Source organism: Pogoniulus pusillus, chromosome 11 (assembly GCF_015220805.1).
Source record: "Pogoniulus pusillus isolate bPogPus1 chromosome 11, bPogPus1.pri, whole genome shotgun sequence".
NCBI lineage: Eukaryota > Metazoa > Chordata > Aves > Piciformes > Lybiidae > Pogoniulus > Pogoniulus pusillus.
This window is the reverse complement of record NC_087274.1, coordinates 4447609-4469734: the sequence shown is the minus strand read 5'-3', so window position 1 is coordinate 4469734 and position 22126 is coordinate 4447609. Positions and strand designations below refer to the sequence as shown.

At 49.8% G+C, this 22126-nt stretch overlaps 1 protein-coding gene across 1 annotated transcript in view; it reads left to right on the top strand.

Moving 5' to 3' along the window:
- LOC135179182 (ABC-type organic anion transporter ABCA8B-like) overlaps positions 1-22126 on the top strand; it is a 55482-nt gene that overhangs the window by 13594 nt on the left and 19762 nt on the right. The window contains exons 8-22 of the mRNA XM_064150654.1: positions 820-1005; positions 1764-1896; positions 3502-3673; positions 4318-4376; positions 6486-6596; positions 8150-8325; positions 10287-10406; positions 11287-11425; positions 12845-12935; positions 13981-14120; positions 14998-15117; positions 17044-17233; positions 18377-18543; positions 19896-20023; positions 21484-21621. Of these exons, the coding sequence (XP_064006724.1) occupies positions 820-1005; positions 1764-1896; positions 3502-3673; positions 4318-4376; positions 6486-6596; positions 8150-8325; positions 10287-10406; positions 11287-11425; positions 12845-12935; positions 13981-14120; positions 14998-15117; positions 17044-17233; positions 18377-18543; positions 19896-20023; positions 21484-21621 (2070 nt within the window). The remainder of the gene's footprint in view (positions 1-819; positions 1006-1763; positions 1897-3501; positions 3674-4317; positions 4377-6485; positions 6597-8149; positions 8326-10286; positions 10407-11286; positions 11426-12844; positions 12936-13980; positions 14121-14997; positions 15118-17043; positions 17234-18376; positions 18544-19895; positions 20024-21483; positions 21622-22126) is intronic.

The window sequence follows — 22126 nt, the reverse complement described above, 5'->3', positions numbered from 1 at the left end:
TCCTCCTTGGAAAGCCAAGTGCTCCTCCTTGGAAAGCCAAGAGGGCTCCTCCTTGGAAAGCCAAGTGCTCCTCCTTGGAAAGCCAAGAGGGCTCCTCCTTGGAAAGCCAAGAGCTCCTCCTTGGAAAGCCAAGAGGGCTCCTCCTTGGAAAGCCAAGAGGGCTTCTCCTTGGAAAGCCAAGAGGGCTCCTCCTTGGAAAGCCAAGTGCTCCTCCTTGGAAAGCCAAGTGCTCCTCCTTGGAAAGCCAAGTGCTCCTCCTTGGAAAGCCAAGAGGGCTCCTCCTTGGAAAGCCAAGTGCTCCTCCTTGGAAAGCCAAGAGGGCTCCTCCTTGGAAAGCCAAGTGCTCCTCCTTGGAAAGCCAAGAGGGCTCCTCCTTGGAAAGCCAAGTGCTCCTCCTTGGAAAGCCAAGAGGGCTCCTCCTTGGAAAGCCAAGAGCTCCTCCTTGGAAAGCCAAGAGGGCTCCTCCTTGGAAAGCCAAGAGCTCCTCCTTGGAAAGCCACTAGGGCTCTGATCTGCTGAATGATGCCAAGTCAATGGAGTGCCCATCCCTGGGAAGGATTGAAAAGCTGTGTAGATGTGGTGCTCAGGGATGTGTTTTAGTGTTGACCTGGCAGTGTTGAGTCAATGGTTGGATTGATGATCTTAAAGGTCTTTTCCAACCTAAGCAATTATGTGTTCCATGGGCATCTGTAGGAGACAACTGAATCTCAGCTGAGTCTCTACTTCTGCCCATTGAATTTTCCCAGTGGTGTTTTGGTTGGTTTGTTTTACTCACCAGCAGAAATTCACCCTGTTAACTACTGCTCTTCTCTGCTGCAGATTCACTTCTGTTTTGTGCTCAACTCCTTGTTCAAGCACCCAACCATTGCCAGTTTCTCAGCAATATTCCTTCACATTGTCTTTGGGTTGCTGGGCTACCTGACCTTGTTTCATGAGCTGCCATCATCTTTAGAGTGGATTTTTAAGCTCTTCAGCCCCTTTGTCTTCACTGCTGGCTTCTCACAGGTATGTTCAAGATAAAGGCAGGACATCCTGACAGTCCAGCCCGCAGCAAACATATTGATGCCAAGGATCAGTCTTGTTCAATGTCTTTATTGATGATCTGGATAAGGGGATTGAGTTCATCATCAGTAAGTTTGCAGATGACACCAAGCTAGGAACAGGTGTGGAACTGTTGGAAGGTAGGAGAGCCCTGCAGAGGGACCTGGACAGGCAGGATGGGTGGGCAGAAGCCAATATGGGATGAGGTTTAACAAGGTCAAGTGCAATTTGGCCACAACAACCCCAAGCAGCACTACAGGCTGGGGATAGAGTGGCTGAGAGCAGCCAGGCAGAGAGGAAACTGGAAGTGCTGGTAGAGAGTAGCTGAAGATGAGGCAGCAGTGTGCCCAGGTGGGCAGCAGAGCCAATGGCATCCTGGGTTGGCTCAGGAGTGGTGTGGGCAGCAGGACAAGGGAGGTTCTTCTGCCCCTGTACTCAGCACTGGTCAGGCTGGTCAGGCTGCACACCCCCAGCTCCCTCAGTCTCTCCTCACAGGGCTCTGCTCCAGGCCCCTTCCCAGCCTTTGCTGCCCTTCCCTGGACACCTTCCAGCACCTCAACATATCTCTTGAATTGAGGGGCCCAGAACTGGACACAGCACTCAAGGTGTGTCCTGACCAGTGCTGAGCACAGGGGCAGAATACCCTCCCTTGTCCTGCTGGTCAAGCATCCCTGCCTGAAGGAAGTGTTTCATCTGATTTCTGCTTGGTTTTTAACCCCTAGGCAGTAAAGCTGGAGATCCACAGACTGTCCTTCACACCAGGATTCTACCCCTTCTTTCGCCTCTACGTCATGCTGAGTCTTGACAGTGTCTTGTATTTGCTGTTGGCCATCTACTTTGATAAAGTTTTGCCTGGTGAGTAGAAATAGGAGGCAAGGAATTCAAATGTCCTTGGATTTTGCTTCTACAATCTTCTCCTCTCATAGGGCCAAAGTTGCTGTAGGGTGGTGGGATAGAGGTGAGAAAATGTTAGTCTACATGGAGCAACAAAGATGATGCTCCAGCAATGAGGGTATCCCACCCCTAGAGATGGGGTGACCTCATTGCTGGCTACAACTACCTATTATAGCTCCCTGGGGTTGGGCTCTGCTGCCAGGCAAGCAGCAATAGAACAAGGGGACACAGTCTCAAGTTGTGGCAGGGCAGGTCTAGGCTGGATGTTAGGAGGAAGTTGTTGTCAGAGAGAGTGATTGGCATTGGAATGGGCTGCCCAGGGAGGTGGTGGAGTTGCCATCTCTGGAGGTGTTGAAGCCAAGCCTGGGTGGGGCACTTAGTGCCATGGTCTGGTTGCTTGGCCAGGGCTGGGTGCTAGGTTGGTCTGGCTGAGCTTGGAGGTCTCTTCCAACCTGCTTGATTCTAGGATTCTGTTTCAACGTTTAAAAGGTGGAGAGATGTGGTGCTGAGGACATGGTTTGGTAGCAGACTCAGTAGAGTCAGAGAGTGGTTGGACTCAATCGTCTTGAAAGTCTTTTCCAACCCAAAAGATTCTGTAAGCTGGTCAGGTTGTGGAAGGGCAGCTTAAACAGCAGTGAGCCTGGCTGTGTTATGCTAGGGGGTGGAAACTCCATTTGCTGTGTTGCTCAGGAAAAAAGTGGTTGGACAGATACTGGAGAGGGTCCAGAGGAGGGCAATGAAGCTGGAGAAGGACCTGGAGGATAAATCTTATGAGTGACTGAGGGAGCTGGGGAAGGTTAGTTTGAAAGAGAGGAAGCTGAGAGGAGATCTCATTCTTGTCTACAGCAACCTAAATGGACATTGTGGAGAGGCTGCTGCTGGGCTCTTCTCACAGGGAACTGGAGTCAGAGTAAGGGGGAATGGCCTCATGCTGAGAGTGGGAAGGTTTAGATTGGACATTGGGAAAAAGTTTTTCGTGGAGAGTGTGGTGAGGGCCTGGAATGAGCTGCCCAGAGAGGTGGTGGAGTCCCCAGCCTTGGATGTGTTTAAGAGCCATTTGGATGTGATGCTTAGGGCTATGGTTTAAGGTGAATCTTGTAGAGTAGGGTTCTAGGTTGGACTTGGTGATCCTGAGGGGCCTTGCCCACCTGCATGTTGCTGTGATTCTGTGAGAGAATCCTGTTTCCCCAGAAGCTGGCACCTCATGGACCCTGCCTCAAAAACAAGCTCCAAAAGCAATGTGAAACCCTGCAGTGGGGCACTGAGCTCCTCCTCCAACTGCCACTGGGATTAAAAGGATGTTGTAGGACTTGACCTGGTTTTCCTGCACCTTCTGGGCCAAAGGGATTGCCAGTGAGGTCTTTTGTGTGGTTGGTCCCCATCTGCATTTAGAGATATGGATGAGTGGAGAACTTTAACTGCAGGATTTACCAATCCTTAATAGATCCCAGAGGTCTCTACTGTGCAGCTGTGGAGGATGAGGTGGCTGGACACAGCATTCATCACAGTTAAGCTGAAGGATAGCAGCTTTGGGCTGATATTTCACCTTCTCTGCTTCTGACTTAGGCAAGTATGGAGCACCATATCCTCCTCTCTTCTTCCTGAGGCCATCGTACTGGTTCAAGCGCAGGGGTGGCTACCTGGGGATGCAAGCTGGCAGAGAGAGCAGCCACGACCCTATCTTCAGCAGTAACTCTGAGCCCATGCCTCCAGGCTTTGAGGGCAAGGAAGCCATCAGGTAAGGGCTTCTGTAAGCACACAATTCTATGTCTTGTACTTGGCTCCAGGGAGCAGAGACAGGTTGCACTGGTAGATGTTAGGCTGAGCCACCTAACATACAATGAGGAGGGTACTGGCTCATTGTAGGAGTAGTCAGCATGGATTTACCAAGGGCAAGTCATGCTTGACTAACCTGATAACATTGTGAGATGCCATAACTGAATGGGTAGATTCAGGGAGAGCAGTGGATGTAGTCTACCTTGATCTTAGCAAGGGCTTTGACACTGTCTCCCATGACATTTTAGTGAGCAAGCTGAGGAAGTGTGGGATGGAAGAGCAGGCAGTGAGGTGGGTTAGGAACTGGTTACAAGATAGAAGTTGTTGGCAGAGAGACTGATGGGCATTGGAATGGGCTGCCCAGGGAGGTGGTGGAGTTGCTGTCCCTGGAGGTGTTGAAGCAAAGCCTGGCTGGGGCACTTAGTGCCATGGTCTGGTTGCTTGGCCAGGGCTGGGTGCTAGGTTGGACTGGCTGAGCTTGGAGCTCTCTTCCAACCTGCTTTGTTCTATGCTTCTAAATATACTTCCAACAGTTTCAAAGGGTTGCTTTGAGACACATGGAACATGACATTTGATGCTCACTGCTTGCTTTTGCCTTTCCTTTAGGCTGAACAATATTAGAAAGATATACAAGAAGAAGAACAAGAGAACTGAGGCTTTAAGTGGTAAGAGAGGGTTTGTAATCCTATTTCTTCTCATCTTCATTAAATGTGCACCCAAACTGCTTAGAAATGTACTGGATGTACTTACATCTGCCTCCAGCACAGTTAAAAATGCATTGTGCAATGGTTATATCTGCTAGGGCAAATTACTGGCAGGCTTCTACCATTTCATTGTCTTCCTCTTCACTCTGGGAAAGTTACTGTTTATGATTTCTTGCAACAGCAGAGCTCTCCTTTAAAAGCTGAGGGCTTTGCAGCTGTGAGCCATGCTAAAAATCCCCTCTCATCCCTCCCTTTCAAAATGAAATTCTCTTGGGCAAACAAAATTGGGTTTTTTTTTTTGTCCTTGGCTATAGCTGAGTGTCATGAGTTGAGTTGAATCTGCTGCTAAAGCACTGCACTGAGTCAGTTCATGCAATCACAGAAGGTTAGGGGCTGGAAGGGACCCCCAAAGATCATCTGGTTCAAGTCTCCTGCAAGGCCAGGATCATCTGCCAGGCAAGCAGCACCAGAAGAAGGGGACACAGTGCCAGGACAGGTCTAGGCTGGATGTTAGGAGGAAGTTGTTGGCAGAGAGAGTGATTGGCATTGGAATGGGCTGCCCAGGGAGGTGGTGGAGGCATCATCCCTGAAGGTACTCAAGCAAAGCCTGGCTGAGGCACTTAGTGCCATGGTCTGGTTGACTGGATAGGGCTGGGTGCTAGGTTGGACTGTCTGAACCTGGAGGTCTCTTCCAAGCTGCTTGATTCTATGATCTACACCTGGTCACACATTCACTGACTGAGTCTCACACATCTGCCAGCAGTAAGGATGCTATGAGGAGAGACTGAGGGAGTTAGGGCTGTTCAGTCTGGAGAGAAGGCTCCCAGGTGACATTGTGGCCTCTCAGTATCTTAAGGAAGCCTACAAGAAAGCTGGGGAGGGACTTCTTAGGCTGTCAGGTAGTGATAGGACAAAGATGGAACAAAGCTAGAAATAGGTAGATTCAGACTGGGTGTTAGGAAGAAGTTGTTGAGCATGAGAGTGATGAGAGCCTGGAATGGGTTGCCCAGGGAGGTGTTGGAAGCTTCATCCCTGGAGGTGTTTAAAGCCAGGCTGGATGAGGCTGTGGGCAGCCTGATCTAGTGTGAGGTGTCCCTGCCCATGGCAGGGCAGTTGGAACTGGCTGATCCTTGTGTTCCCTTCCAGCCCTGACTGAGGCTATGATGCAAATAGGTGGCACGAAGATGGCATAGTCAGGAGACCTTTGCTAAATGCCTTTGTTTTAGCAAGAACTCCCAACTGACAGTGGAAGTATTTGTGTGTTCTTAAATGTTTGTAGAGTTAAAAAAGGCAACAAACAAAAATCAGCCAACAGAAATAGTCCAATGAAAAGTCTTTTTTTTTCTTTTTAAAGGAAATGAGGCAGCAAAGTCTGGCTGCTTGCAACTAACTCCTCACCTCTCACACACACAGGAATGGTGATGAGCTCTTTTCTTTCATAGAATCAAGCAGGATGGAAGAGACCTCCAAGCTCAACCAGTCCAACCTAGCACCCAGCCCTAGACATTCAACCAGACCATGGCACTAAGTGCCCCAGCCAGGCTTCTCTTGAACATCTCCAGGGATGGTGACTCCACCACCTCCCTGGGCAGCCCATTCCAATGCCAATCACTCTCTCTGACAACAACTTCCTCCTAACATCCAGCCTAGACCTCCCCTGGCACAACTTGTGACTGTATCTCCTTGTTCTGTTGGACTGCCTTGAGCCTCACAAATATAAATAGGTGTGGACCTCATAGAAAAGAGAACTCAAAGTTCTTTAAATATCAAAGTTCATTCACTTGCTCCCTCAATTCAGACAAGACATGGGTGAAAGTTCCTTACCAAGTTTATTCCTGGCTTATCATGGGTTTAGAGCCCTTATTTTTGCCTCTTGGCAATAAAAGAGCTGTTCCTCCTCTATCCCTGGAGGTGTTGAAGCAGAGACTGGATGAGGCACTTAGTGCCATGGTCTGGTTGACTGGCCAGGGCTGGGTGCTAGGTTGGACTGTTTGAGCTTGGAGGTCTCTTCCAACCTGCTTGATTCTGTGATTCTGTCTTTTACAAGCTTCCATCCTAATTCTGTCCTAGGATTGTCCTTGAGCATATATGAAGGCCAGATCACTGCACTGCTTGGTCACAGTGGATCAGGGAAAACTTCCCTCTTGAATGTGCTCAGTGGATTCTCCAAGCCTTCAGCAGGTAAGATGATGGATCTGCATGCTGAGGGAGGGAAGCAGTTTGTTTCTTGAGGTATTGAGGAGGTCAAGGTCTATCCCTCCTCCCCCTCACTCATTCAGTCTGGCTTGTTGTCAGTGCAGATTGCTGCTCCAACACAACACATTCAGGACCAGAGCATCCCTTGTGTGTGGCAGCCTGCACAGAAGGCTTTCTCCAGCTGGTTGGGCTGATGTTTTCCATGGATTCCCTACCCATAGGAAATATGGTTTAGTTCTTAAGGGAGAGATTGGGTGCTCTGGGTTGGAAGGGATCTCCAAAGGTCATCTGGTCCAACCCCCTCTGCAGTCAGCAGAGTCAGCCTCAACTCGATCAGGTTGCCCAGAGCCCTGTCCAGCCTCACCTTGAGTATCTCCAGGGATGGGGCTTCAGCCACCTCCATGGGCAACCTACTACAGGGTTCACTATCCTCATGGTGCTGAACTTGTTCCAGAGTTCCAATCTAAATCTCCTCTTCTCTGGTCTGAAGCCATTGCCACTGATCTACTGTGGTTACATTGCTGTGTGAATGACCCTGGGTGATCCTGCCTTGGCAGAGGGGTTGGACTCACAGGCTCACAAGATGTCAGGGGTTGGAAGGGATCCAAGGAGATCATCCAGTCCAACCCCCCTGCCAGAGCAGGACAATGCTATCTAACACAGATCACAGAGGAACACATCCAGACAGGCCTTGAAAGGCTCCAGAGAAGGAGACTCCACAACCTCTCTGGGCAGCCTGTGCCAGGGCTCTGGGACCCTTACAGGAAAGAAGTTCCCCCTTGTGTTGAGCTGGAACCTCCTGTGATGCAGCTTCCATCCATTGCTCCTTGTCCTATCCCAGGCAGCAGTGAGCAGAGCCTGTCCCCACCTCCTGACCCCCAGCCCTCAGATAGTTATAAACATTTATCAAATCCCCTCTCAGTCTTCTCTTCTCCAGGCTAAAAAGCCCCAGGTCCCTCAGCCTCTCCTCCTCAGACAGTGCTCCAGTCCCTTCATCATCCTCCTAGCCCTCTACTGGACTCTCTCCAGCAGTTCCCTGTCCCTCTTCCACTGGGGAGCCCAAAGCTGAACACAGTATTCAAGATGAGGTCTCACCAGGGCAGTGTAGAGTGGAGGAGAACCTCCCTTGATCTGCTGGACACACTCCTCCTACTCCACCCCAGGATCCCATTGGCCTTCTTGGCCACAAGGGCACATTGCTGTGCCATGGATGTTCTCCACCAGCACTCTCTGGTGCCTCCCCACACGGCTGCTCTCCAGCAGATCACCTCCCAACATGCCTCAATGATCTCTGTAGGTCCCTTCTAACCCCTAAGGCTCTGTGACTCTGTGAAACACTTTCAAGTAGTATTAAAGCTTTGGGCAACATGAAGTTATTTTGCCTTTTTCTTCTTCTTGTTGTTGTTTTTAAATGCTTAAGAAACATCCCCAAGGCTGGAACTGGTGTCCAAGGTGTGGACATGAGGCAGTCAGCTGTCCCCTTATAACTGGGACTGTCTGCACAGAATGAAATTGGTCTCACTCCTCCTCTCCTGCAGGTTCTGCAACGATATACAACTACAGAGTGTCTGAAATAGAGGATCTGGAAGGAATTCAGGCAATGGTTGGGGTCTGCCCCCAGTTTAATTTGCACTTTGAAATCCTAACGGTGAAGGAAAACCTGAGGACTTTTGCTCACATCAAGGGGGTGCAGCAGAAAGAAGTAGAGCAAGAGGTTGGTATGTGCTTGTCAGTCACTGCTTTATGGTATTTTGGGGCATCTGGAGGTATCTTCAATTAGAGAAGTCAGAGAGGTGATCATGGAGGACATCAAAGTGTTGGAGATTATGGGAGGGACTATTGACAAGGTCTTGTAATGACAGGACAAGGAGGAATGGGTTTAAACTGGCAGAGGGGAGGTTGAAACTGGATGTTAGGAAGAAGTTATTTGCAGTGAGGGTGGTGAGACCCTGGCACAGGTTGCCCAGGGAGGTTGTGGAGCACAGGATCACATTCTGTGCTTCTGTGCTCTACAACCTCCCTGGAGGTGTTCAGAACCAGGTTGGGTAAGATCTTGAGGACCACAGTCTGTGATTCTGTGCTCCACAACCTCTTTGGAGGTGTTCAGGACCAGGTTGGATAAGACCTTGAAGACCACATTCTATGATTCTGTGTTCCACAACCTCCCTGGAGATGTTCAAGGCCAGGCTGGTTGAGACCTTGAGCAACCTGTTCTAGTGGGTGGTGTCCCTGCCTATGGCAGGGGATTGGAACTGGCTGATCCTTGAGCTCCCTTCCAACCTAAACCATTCTATGATGCTATCACCAGGACCTTGCTCAATCCTTTCTTAGCTACAGTGTCACAAAAGTTAGAATTCAGATTTGCAGCCTTTGATCTCCAAGCAAAGCAATATAAGGTAGCTAAGTTTTAAGTCTCTGTTATCCTCTCCTCTACCCTGTGAATGTGGGGCAGGCTGTGGATGGAGTCTATCTGGACTTCAGCAAAGCCTTTGACACTGTCTGCCACAACAGGCTCCTACCCAAGCTGGCAGCTCATGGCTTAGACAGATGCACTCTGTGCTGAGTCAGGAACTGGCTGGATGACAGAGCCCAGAGAGTGGTGGTGAATGGTGCCACATCCAGTTGGCAGCTGGCACCAGTGGTGTGCCCCAAGGATCAGTGCTGGGCACAGTCCTGTTCAATATCTTTACTGATGATCTGGACGAGGAGATTGAGTCCAGCATCAGTAAGTTTGCAGATGACACCAAGCTAGGAGCAGGTGTGGAGCTGTTGGAAGGTAGGAGAGTCCTGCAGAGGGACCTGGCCAGGCTGCATGGGTGGGCAGAGGCCAATGGGATGAGATTGAACAAGGCCAAGTGTAGAGTTCTACACTTTGGCCATAACAACCCCAAGCAGCACTACAGGCTGGGGACAGAGTGGCTGAGAGCAGCCAGCAAGAAAGAGAGTTGGGGGTGCTGGTAGAGAGTAGCTGAAGATGAGGCAACAGTGTGCCCAGGTGGGCAGCAGAGCCAATGGCATCCTGGGCTGGCTCAGGAGCAGTGTGGGCAGCAGGACAAGGGAGGTTCTTGTGCCCCTGTGCTCAGCACTGGTCAGGCCACACCTTGAGTGCTGTGTCCAGTTCTGGGCTCCTCAATTCAAGAGAGATGCTGAGGTGCTGGAAGGTGTTTGGAGAAGGGCAGCAAGGCTGGGGAGGGGCCTGGAGCAGAGCCCTGTGAGGAGAGGCTGAGGGAGCTGGGGGTGTGCAGCCTGCAGAAGAGGAGGCTCAGGGCAGAGCTCATTGCTGTCTGCAACTCCCTGAGGGGAGGCTGTAGCCAGGTGGGGTTGGGCTCTGCTGCCAGGCAAGCAGCAACAGAAGAAGGGGACACAGCCTGAAGTTGTGCCAGGGCAGGTCTAGTCTGGATGTTGTTAGGAAGTTGTTGTCAGAGAGAGTGATTGGCATTGGAATGGGCTGCCCAGGGAGGTGGTGGAGTCTCTGTCCCTGGAGGTGTTGAAGCCAAGCCTGGCTGGGGCACTTAGTGCCATGGTCTGGTTGATTGGCCAGGGCTGGGTGCTAGGTTGGACTGGCTGTGCTTGGAGGTCTCTTCCAACCTGGTTGATTCTATGATTCTATGATTTATGTGTTAAATCATGAGCAGTGCTTTGGAAATCTGGCTCTTGTCTTTGTGTATCACCAAGGTGCAGAAAGTTCTCACACTGCTGGACCTCAGCAACCTTCAGGACGTTCGTGCTGATGCTCTGAGCGGGGGACACAAAAGGAAACTGTCTCTTGGGATTGCAATTTTAGGGGATCCCCAGGTAGGACCTGGTCATGTTACACACACAAAACATGCTAGTGCAGCACCTGGCTTTACATTTTGACTGGATGAGGCGTTTAGTGCCATGGTCTGGTTGATTGGCATGAGCTGGGTGCTAGGTTGGACTGGATGAGCTTGGAGGTCTCTTCCAACCTGGTTGATTCTGTGGTTTGTACCTTTCTCCTGGCATTCCAAGTCTGCTCATCTCCTAAATGACTTGGCTGTCGAAAGGATTGAGGGATCTAGGCTACAAGAGTTGGGGCTCTTCAGCCTGGAGAAGAGAAGCCTTCAAGGAGACCTTGGAGTGGCTTTCACTATCTGTAGGGGGCCTACATAAGGGCTGGGGAGGGACTATTTTCAAGGGCTTGTAGTGACAGGATGAGGAGGAATGGGTTTAAAGTGGCAGAGGGGAGATTCAAACTGGGTGTTAGGAAGAAGTTGTTTGCAGTGAGGGTGGTGAGACCCTGGCACAGGTTGCCCAGGGAGGTTGTGGAGCACAGAAGCACCCAATGTGATCAAAGATCACATTGGGTGCTTCTGTGCTCCACTACCTCCCTGAAGATGCTCAGGACCAGGTTGGATATGACCTTGAGGACCACATTCTGTGATTCTCTGCTCCACAACCTCCCTGGAGGTGTTCAAGGCCAGCTTGGATGAGGCCTTGAGCAACCTGTTCTAGTGGGACTTGTCCCTTCCTAAGGCAGGAGGTTGGACCTTTGAGGTCCCTTCCAACCCAAACCATTCTGTAACGGGAGAATAAATGACCTCAGGATGCATTCTCCTCTTTGGGGTGAGACCATCAAAGGCATGACATGAAACTCTGTCAACATGTAAATGCCAGTATGGACATGTGGAGTTCTGCCCTCTGTTCACCTCTGCAGGTGTTGCTTTTAGATGAGCCTACAGCTGGCTTGGATCCCCTCTCCAGGCACCACGTGTGGAGCCTTCTGAAGGAACGCCAGGCTGGACGTGTGACGCTCTTCACCACCCAGTCCATGGAGGAGGCTGATGTTCATGCTGGTGAGCCCAGATTTTCACACTCTGCTGGACTATGGGGTGCAGATGAGGGTGTTCAGTTTTGGGCATCACAATACAAGTGCAGGGTTCTGCACTTTGGCCACAACAATCCCAAGCAGCACTACAGGCTGGGGACAGAGTGGTTGGAGAGCAGCCAGCAAGAAAGGGAGCTGGGGGTACTGGTAGAGAGTAGCTGAAGATGAGCCAGCAGTGTGGCCAGGAGAGCCAATGGCATCCTGTGCTGGATCAGGAACAGTGTGACCAGCAGGACAAGGGAGGCTATTCTACCCCTGTACTCAGCACTGGTCAGGCCACAGCTTGAGTGCTGTGCAAAGGCTGAAGCTGGACTGATGTGCCCCTCCAAGCCCGAGCTGATGCTCTGCTTCAGGATGCAGCAGCTGCATATTCTCTGATTGTACTTGTAGCAGCAGCCACACTAATTAGTGATATGTTGGTGTTGGTATTAGTGATATGTTGGTGCTAATAGTAGTGATATGTTGGTGCTGATATAGTGAAATGTTGGTGCTAATATTAGTGATATGTTGGTGTTAATAGTAGTGATATGTTGGTGCTGATATAGTGAAATGTTGGTGCTAATATTAGTGATATGTTGGTGTTAATAGTAGTGATATGTTGGTGCTGATATAGTGAAATGTTGGTGCTAATATTAGTGATATGTTGGTGTTGATATTAGTGATATGTTGGTGTTAATATTAGTGATATGTTGGTGCTGATATAGTAATATGTTGGTGTTAATATTAGTGATATGTTGGTGCTGATATAGTAATATGTTGGTGTTAATATTAGTGATATGTTGGTCTAGATATTAATGATATGTTGGTCCTAATATTAGTGATAAGTTGGTGCTGATATTAGTGGTATGTTGGTATTAATATTAATGATATGTTGGTGCTGATATTAGTGATATGTTGGTCTAGATATTAATGATATGTTGGTGTTAATATTAGTGATATATTGGTGCTAATATTAGTAATATGTTGGTCTTGATGTTAGTGGTATGTTGGTGTTAATATTAGTGATATGTTGGTGCTAATATTAGTGATAGGTTGGTGTTAATATTAATGATATGTTGGTGCTAATATTAGTGATATGTTGGTGCTAATATTAGTGATATGTTGGTGTTAATATTAATGATATGTTGGTGCTAATATTAATGATATGTTGGTCTTAAAACCTTTCCTGTTCCCTTATTAATTCCAGGCTGCTTGGGAAGTTTTCCACAGGCATCATTAAAAGCTTAGCCTTGCTCCTTGGGAGGAAGGCAGTGGTTTAAAATGAGAAACCCCCTCAGGGCTGGCTGGGTTTTACTGCTCTTGACTTGGCTATGAGTGTGTCTGGTGAGGTCAGACTGCTTCAGCTTTGTAAATCCCCCCTGAATCCTTTGTGCTCTTATCTCCTCAGATCGGAAAGCTTTCCTCTCCAAAGGGAGATTGCAGTGTGTGGGCTCATCTCTGTACTTGAAGAGGAAATGGGGAGTTGGCTATCACTTAAGGTAAACCTTTTCTTCTTGGTTGTCACTCTTTTTAAGGGAAGCTGCTAGCCAAAGTGTTTTCATGTACAGCTTGTGTCTATCTGGAGTTTCTATACAGGGGAATAGAATCATAGAATCAAGCAGGTTGGAAGAGACCTCCAAGCTCAGCCAGGCCAACCTAGCACCCAGCCCTGGCCAAGCAACCAGACCATGGCACTAAGTGCCCCAGCCAGGCTTTGAACATCTCCAGGGACAGCACTGCTCTTGCTGCAGCCCAGCACAGGGTTGCTGTCTGGGCTGCACTCCCACTGCAGGCTCCTGTTGAGCTTTGCATCACCCCAGACCCCCAGGTCCTTTTCCTCAGGGCTGCTCTCAGCCATTCCCCACCCAGCCTGGAGCTGTGCTTGGGATTGTGCCAACCCAGGTGCAGGATCTTACCCTTGGCCTTGTTGAATGTCATGAGGTTGGCCCGGGCACAGCTCTGCAGCCTGTCCAGGTCCCTCTGCATGGATCCCTGCCCTCTAGCAAGTCAACTGTGCCACACAGCTTGGTGCCATCTGCAGACTTGCTGAGGCTGCACTGATTCCTCTGTCCATGACAAAGATGTTACACAGCACTGGTGCCAGCACTGACCCCTGAGGGACACCACTTGGCACTGGTCTGCAGGTGGACATTGTGACCTTGATCACCACTCTCTGCTGCACCCATCCAGCCAATTCCTTACCCAGCAGTGCTCCACTCACCAAGCCTGTGTTTTTCCAGCTTGGTGACCAGGATGTCCTGTGGGACAGAGTCAAATGCCTCACTCAGGTCCAGGGTGACCTACAAATGGCTTTCATCTGGACTTGTTTTACTTTGGATTTTAGTTTTCCATGCTCTTGGCTTAGCAGGGTCATGACTCTTAACCTCAACTATTTCTTGCATGCATGGTAAAACCAGGGGCACTGCAGATGTCTCTAAGACTTCCCACCACAGTGCTGCCCAGTTTTGGAGGATTCCCTATGGCTTTGTGTGGATGATGCATGCATTTTTCTCCTCCTTTAATTGCTTTTTTTAATGCAATCAGAATACAGGTAAACAACCTGTGTGAGCCTGAGCTTGCAACATCCCTGGTCAAACAGTACATCCCTGATGCTGAGCTGAAAGGACAAAAGGAGGGTGAGCTGTGTTATGTGCTACCTCTGGAGAACACTGATAGCTTCCCAGGTAAGAAAAGCCTGTTGTTGTATGAGGGCTGTAAAGAGGAGCAGAAAGTTTCCCTGGTCCAATATTTGAGTGGTTTAGGTTGGAAAGGACCCCAAAGCTCAGCCAGTTCCAACTCCCTGCCATAGGCAGGGACACCTCCCACTAGAACAGGTCACTTAAAGCCTCATCCAGCCTGGCTTTGAACACCTCCAGGGAGGTTGTGGAGCACAGAAGCACAGAATGTGGTCCTCAAGGTCTTATCCAACATGATCTTGAGCACCTCCAGGGAGGTTGTGGAGCACAGAAGCACCCAATGTGATCAAAGATCACATTGGGTGCTTCTGTGCTCCACAACCTCCCTGGGCAACTTATTCCAGTGTCTCACCACCCTCAACCTGTGCCAGTGTCTCAGCATCCTCACTGCAAAGAACTTCTTCCTAACATCCAGTTTCAATCTGCCAATTAAAACCCATTCCTCCTCATCCTGTCATTACAAGACCTTGTCAATAGTCCCTTCTTGCTCCCTGGTCCATGCTACATGGGAATGGGAAACCCAGAGCTGCATAAACACCAACCTTAAAGAAAGCCACTCAGGGAGGTGTCAATAAAAATACAGATGAACAGAGGAAAATGCACTAAATCATCTACAAACTAAAACCCTCTGAGTGTCCTCTGGCTTCAGGTTGAGATTCCTCTCACCAGTAAGCCTCATGGTAGTTAAGAGCTTTGAGCTTTCCACTCCTTGCCTCTGAGGAGTGCAGTGGTTTTGCCATGGCTTTTAAGTTCTGGAGATAAGAACTTGACTGGTAGAATGTACTACATTGATCATGCCAGCCTGAGCTGCTTCTTGACATTGGCCATGCAGATCTCTTTGAGCTTGGTTGTTTCTGCCATGCAGATCTCTTCAGCCATCTCGAGAACAACCCTTTGCAAGGGGTTGTGCATTATGAGGTCAGCAGGACAACCCTGGGAGATGTTTTCCTGAAGCTGGAAGGAGAAGAAGCCATTGATCAAGATGGTAAAACACTGTGATGGTTTGGGTATTACCCTCCCCCCCTCCTTTAAGAAAATCACCCAGACTAGGCTCAGGAGATCTGGAAATTAGAAGAATGAAGCTTTATATTTACAGCTTAGCACAATGTACAAGCAGATATTTACAATATCTAGAGACAGAAATAGAATCACAGAACCACTCAGGGTGGGAAGGGACCACAAGGATCAGCCAGTGCCAAGCCCCCTGCCATGCCCAGGGACACCCTACCCTAGAGCAGGCTGCACACAGCCTCAGCCAGCCTGGCCTCAAACACCTCCAGCCATGGGGCCTCAACCACCTCCCTGGGCAACCCATTCCAGCCTCTCACCACTCTCCTGCTCAACAACTTCCTCCTCACCTCCAGCTTTGCTCCATTCCCCTTCATCCTCTCAGTCCCTCGCAGCCTCAAAAGTCCCTCCCCAGCTTTTTTGTAGCCCCCTTCAGATCCTGGAAGGCCCCAAGAAGGTCACCTGGGAACCTCCTCTTCTGCAGCCTGCACAGCCCCAACTCTTTCAGTCTGTATATGCAAGTTAAATATGCCAGTTAAAAAGAACTACAGAAACACAACAGCCCTCCCAGAAACCAGAGTCCCCAGGAGGTGCTCCCAACCACCCTTCCACCTTCTTCCCATTCCTCTACCTTATCCCAGACTTTGCCTTACATTCAAGATGAGTTTGGAGGGTCAGCCAGGGTGGGTTAGGAAGCAGATGCATTAATCACACAGACAGCAGGTTAGAGAGAGAGAAGAGCAGCCCCAAAGACAGAGAGCAAGCAACTCCCTTATCTATGTTTGTGTTCCTGTACATCTCAGCAAGCCTATGAGTGCAGCAGCCACCACCATTGTTTCTTGTTCACAGCCTATCACCTAATTCCTCTCACCAAGATACCCCAGCTAGGCTCAAACTAGCACAAGTACTGACTGCAATTTGCAGGTGTGGCAGGGTTAACATTCTGCATACAGCTATGTTGAGTCCCTGAATGAGTCCCTGTGAAATGTGACTCTTGGTAGGTCAGGAGTTGCAGCTGCATTCAACTTTTCCTTGAGTGAAGAAGGTTTTCTTACAGATAATTCAGTCAGAGAAGCATTAAGGTTAAAAAAAGACCTCTAAGGGCATCAAGTCCATCCACCAACCCAACACTACCATATCCTGAGGTTCCAGGTCTATACAGATCTTGAACACTTTCCTACAGGCTTTCAAGCACAGGAATTGACCACTGCTGTTTGAAGGGTGCTTACCTTTGCAGGACCTAGTGCCCAGAGCAGGAGGTGAGAAGAGATAACATAGCCAGGAGGCATTTCAGAAAGCCACTGAAGCTATTGGATGTGTTGCCTTCTGAGCACAGGTTCAGCCAGTCTGAATTCATAGAATCATAGAATCAAGCAGGTTGGAAGAGACCTCCAAGCTCAAACAGTCCAACCTAGCACCCAGCCCCACCCAAGCAACCAGACCATGGCACTAAGTGCCTCAGCCAGGCTTGGCTGCAACACCTCCAGGGACAGCGAATCCACCACCTCCCTGGGCAGCCCATTCCAATGCCAATCACTCTCTCTGACAACAACTTCCTCCTAACATCCAGACTAGACCTCCCCTTCCACAACTTGAGACTGTGTCCCCTTGTTCTGTTGCTGCTTGCCTGGCAGAAGAGACCAACCCCACCTGGCTACAGCCTCCCTTCAGGGAGCTGCAGACAGCAATGAGCTCTGCCCTGAGCCTCCTCTTCTGCAGGCTGCACACCCCCAGCTCCCTCAGCTCCTTCACCAATCTGTATTATCTTCTAGGATAAATTATGGTCCCTTTTCTCTGCCCTGGTTTCTTCCCTGGCTAAGACATAAAAGCCTTCTCCCTCTCTTCAGAACAGAAGTTCCTTGCTGAGTGTGATTAAAAGATGTCCTTTGAATGTGCTTTGTAGGTGAGGGCATTTCTCATGCTGAACACACAGGAGATGGAGACCTTGAGGAGGGGGCCCAAAGTCTCCCAGAGCTTTTGGAGCAGGAGAAGCAGAGAGTGACTGGGATGGCTCTCTGGAGACAGCAGGTCTGTGCTGTGATGAGAATTCGCTTCTTCAAACTCAAGCATGAAGGGAAGTTTCTGGGGTCCATGTAAGTATGGGAGCTTATCTACCCTGCAGCCCCTGGTGCTTCTCAAAGGACCTGAGCATTCACAGAATGGCAGGGGCTGGAAGGGATCTCCAAAGCTCAGCCAGTCCACCCCCTTGCCAGAGCAGCATCACCTAGAGCGGATCACACAGGAACACATCCAGGCAGGTTTGGAATACCTCCAGAGAGGGAGACTCCACAACCCCCCTGGGCAGCCTGTTCCAGTGCTCTGCCACCCTCACAGGGAAAAAATTCCTCCTCATGTTCACATGGAACTTCCTATGCCTCAGCTTCCACACAGTGCCCCATGTCCTGTCATCAGGCAACACCCAGCAGACCTTGGCTGCACCCTCCTGGCACTCACCCTGCCATTCATGGGGTCACCTCTCAGTCTCCTCTTCTCCCAGCATCACTGTCCCAGCTCCCTCAGGCTCTCCTCATAACAGGGATGTTCTATTCCCTTCATCATCTTTGTGGCTCTGTGCTGGACTCTCTCAAGCAGTTCTATGTCCCTCTTGAACTGGGGGGCCCAGAACTGGACACAGCACTCCAGATGCAGCCTCAGCAGGGCAGAGTAGAGAGGCAGGAGGACCTCTCTTAACCTGCTAACCACAGCCCTGCTAATCCACCCCATAATAGCATTGCCCCTCCTGGCCACAAGAGCACATTTCTGGCTCCTGGTTAACCTCCCACCCACTAGGACCCTCAGATCCTTTTCCCCTTCACTTCCTTCCAACAGGTCAGTCCCCAACCTATCCTGATCTCTGGGGTTGTTCTCTGCCAGGTGCCAGACTCTACCCTTGCCCTTGCTGAATCTCATTGCACTTCTCCCTGCCCAACTCCCAGCCTGCCTAAGTCTCTCTGAGCAGCAGCACAACCTTCTGGTGTGGCAGCCACTCCACCCAGTTTGATGCCATGCCCTGAGAGAGACTGAGGGAAGGCTCAAATACCAGTGGAGAGGTTTGGAAACAGGGAATGAGGTGGGAAATGTTTAAAAGCTCCAACAATAAGGGCACTCAGAACTTACTGGTAGAGCTCTGAGTTGCTTAAGGTTTAAATTCCCCCTTGGCTCTGGCAGTGTAAATCACACAACTGGTGAAAAGTGGAGTTCCCCTGGACCCAGTCACTGTCTGTTTTCCCATCTAGATTGATGTTCTTTGGAGTATTTATCCTTCCAACGCTGGTGACTTTCATTGGACTTCAGCTGTGGGACAGCTCCACAGGCTGGGAAATCACAGCCAGCTCCTACTTTGTTCCCACCAAAGAGAACATTGGAAACAAGTCAACAAATCTTCTCATCCTCAATGACACAGGTGAAGAGGAGTGGGTGATGGTGGTTCACTTTCTGCACCACCTCTTAGAGCTGAGAGAATCATAGAATGGTTTAAGTTGGAAGGGAGCTCAAAGTTCATCCAATTCCAATCCCTTGCATAGGCAGGGACACCTCTCATTAGAACAGGTCACTCAAGGCCTTATCCAACCTGGTTCTGAACACCTCCAGTGAGGTTGTGGATGAGAAAATCACAGAATTTGGTCTTCAAGGTCTTACCCAGCCTGTTCCTGAACACCTCCAGAGAGGCTGTGGATAAGAGAATCACAGAGTGTGGTCCTCAAGGTTTTATCCAGCCTGGTCCTGAACACCTCCATGGAGGTTGTAGATGACAGAATCACAGACTGTGGTCCTTAAGGTCTTATCCAACCTGGTCCTGAACACCTCTATGGAGGTTGAGGATGACAGAATCACAGACTGTGGTCCTCAAGGTTTTATCCAGCCTGGTCCTGAACACCTCTATGGAGGTTGAGGATGACAGAATCACAGACTGTGGTCCTCAAGGTTTTATCCAGCCTGGTCCTGAACACCTCCATGGAGGTTGAGGATGACAGAATCACAGACTGTGGTCTTCAAGGTCTTATCCAACCTGGTCTTCAACATCTCCAGGGAGGTTATGGATGAGAGAATCACAGGATCAAGGTCTTATTCAACCTGGTCCTGAACACCTCCCTGAGCAACCTGTGCCAGTGTCTCACCACCCTCAACCTGTGCCAGTGTCTCACCACCCTCACTCTAAGTGACTTCTTCCTAACATCCAATTTAATCTCCCCTCTGCCAGTTCAAACCCATTCCTCCTCATCCTGTCATTACCAGACCTTGTCAATAGTCCCTCCCCAGCCCTCCTGTAGGTCTCCTTCAGCTACTGCAAGGCCACTCCAAGGTCTCCTCGAAGACTTCTCTTCTCCAGGCTGCAGACCCCCAACTCTCATATCCTGTTCTCATAGCAGAGCTTCTCCATCCCTTGAACAACCTTACCTCACTCTTTCTGTCTGTTTCTTTGTGGCTTTGGGAGGTGTTTTCTCTTGAGCAAAAGCAAATCCAGTTTTAGGGATGGTGAGTAGCTGATATTTAAGAGAGCAATGAAGCAAGCAGATTTAAAACAACCAAAAAAGATCAATCAGCAAGGTCTGGAAATGCATCTTGTGCTTAACCAGTTGAAGTTAAAGCAGAGGGGAAGTAGAGAAAATAGAAACTTGCTTAGATTCTGAATGTTTGGGGGAGGTTGAACATTCCTCTGCTTAGCAAGTGAGAACCTCTCTGTTTGAGCCTGCTTCTAGTTTTCAAAGAAACAAGCTCTAACTACTCTAATTTCTGTTCTTGCCTTGTCCCCAGGGTCACCCATAGACAATTTCCTTGCTGCTTTGGAGGCTCAAAACATAATCCCAGAGATAAGTCATGAGAAAAACTTCACCAGCATCCCACTCTATAATGGAGCCCTAAAGATAGCCCTGGAAGGCAAGGTGAGGAATATTTCTTTGCCCTTTTGTCCTGGAGGTCAGTAGAACTTTCTGGAATGCCATTAAGGAGGGCACAGAGAAATACACACAGCAGCAAAAGGGAGAATATTTGTCTGGCAAACAGAGTACCAGCAGTGAGTCTCCTTGTTGGAACGCAGGATCATCCAGGCTTAGATCAGAAGGGACCTCAGAGCTCATCTGCTCCAACCTCCCCACATTGGGCAGGGACACCTCTCAACTAGACTCAGCTGCTCAAAGCTTCACCCAACCTGGCTTTGTTACCTCCTTGGAGGTGTTCAAGGCCAGGTTGGATGAGGTCTTGCGTGATCTGTTCTAGTGGGAGGTGTCCCTGCCTGTGCCAGGGGGTTGGACCTGGGTAATCCTTGAGGTCCCTTCCAACCTAAACCATTCTATGATTCTATTCTATGAACACCCTCAGGGAGGAAGCATCCACAACCTCTCTGGGCAGCCTATTCCATAGTCTCACCGCTCTCATATTGAAGAACCTCTTCCTAAGATCCAGTCTAATACTGCTCTCAAGGTCACAGGATGTCAGGGGTTGGAAGGGACCCAAAGAGATCATCCAATCCAACTCCCCTGCCACAGCAGGACCACACAATCTAGCTCAGGTCACACAGGAACACATCCAGACAGGCCTGGAAAGGCTCCACAGAAGGAGACTCCACAACCTCTCTGGGCAGCCTGTGCCAGTGCCCTGACACCCTTACAGGAAAGAAGTTCCCCCTTGTGTTGAGCTGGAACCTCCTGTGCTGCAGCTTCCATCCACTGCTCCTTGTCCTATCCCAGGGAGCAGTGAGCAGAGCCTGCCCCCCCCCACTCATGACCCTCAGCCCTCAGATATTTGTAGACAGCTTCAAACCACTCCCCATTACCCTATCACTAGACACTCTTATGGAAAGTCCCTCTTAGAATCATAGAATCAAACAGGTTGGAAGAGACCTCCAAGCTCAGCCAGGCCAACCTAACACCCAGCCCTAACCAAACAACCAGACCATGGCACTAAGTGCCCCAGCCAGGCTTTGCTTCAACACCTCCAGGGACAGCAACTCCTCCACCTCCCTGGGCAGCCCATTCCAATGCCAATCACTCTCTCTGACAACAACTTCCTCCTAACATCCAGCCTAGACCTCCCCTGGCACAGCTTGAGACTGTGTCCCCTTGTTCCACTGCATCTTGTTCCACTTCATGCTTCAGTACAGTGCTCTTTAGGGAAAAGAAAAGCATCACAGCAAGACTCTTGGGCTTCTCTCCAGACACTGCTGCCTTCATCAATCACATCCCTCATAGTGCCTGTTAGCACACTGCAGATCTCCACAGCCCTACCAACCAAACTACCTGGCTGCGTTTGTTATTGCTTTCCCCTGAGCCCTCACTGAGCTCAGCTCCTCCTCACACCTCTCCCAGGCACGGAGGTTAACCTCTTTTTGCTCTTCTGTCTTCAGAGATACCAATTCACAGCCATGTGCAGCGTAGAAACCATCAACTGCTTCCCCCTGCTCGTGAATATCCTCAGCAACACCTTCCTAAGGCTCTTCAACTCCACCGCTCGCCTCCGCGTCTGGAGCGAACCCTTCAACAGTGTGAGTGCTGGCCTGGGGGGGTTGTGAGAGGGCACAACAGGCTGAGGCTGGTCCACTTCACTCTTTTTCTAAGGGGGAGGGGGGGGATAAAAGGGAGGAGTAAAATAATAAGGCTCTCACTGAATTGGAGATGAAAATACAAAGAGGTTGTATTTGAAGAGCTGCAGGAACAGGTCATGGAATCAAGCAGAGAGAGAGGGAGAGAGGCTGATGCCAGCAGTGAGGAGATCATAGAATCATAGAATGAAGCAGAGAGAGAGGGAGAGAGGCTGATGTCAGCAGTGAGGAGATCATAGAATCATAGAATGAAGCAGAGAGAGAGGGAGAGAGGCTGATGTCAGCAGTGAGGAGATCATAGAATCATAGAAACAAGCAGAGAGAGAGGGAGAGAGACTGATGCCAGCAGTGAGGAGATCATAGAAACAAGCAGAGAGAGAGAGGGAGAGAGACTGATGTCAGCAGTGAGGAGATCATAGAACCATAGAAACAAGCAGAGAGAGAGAGG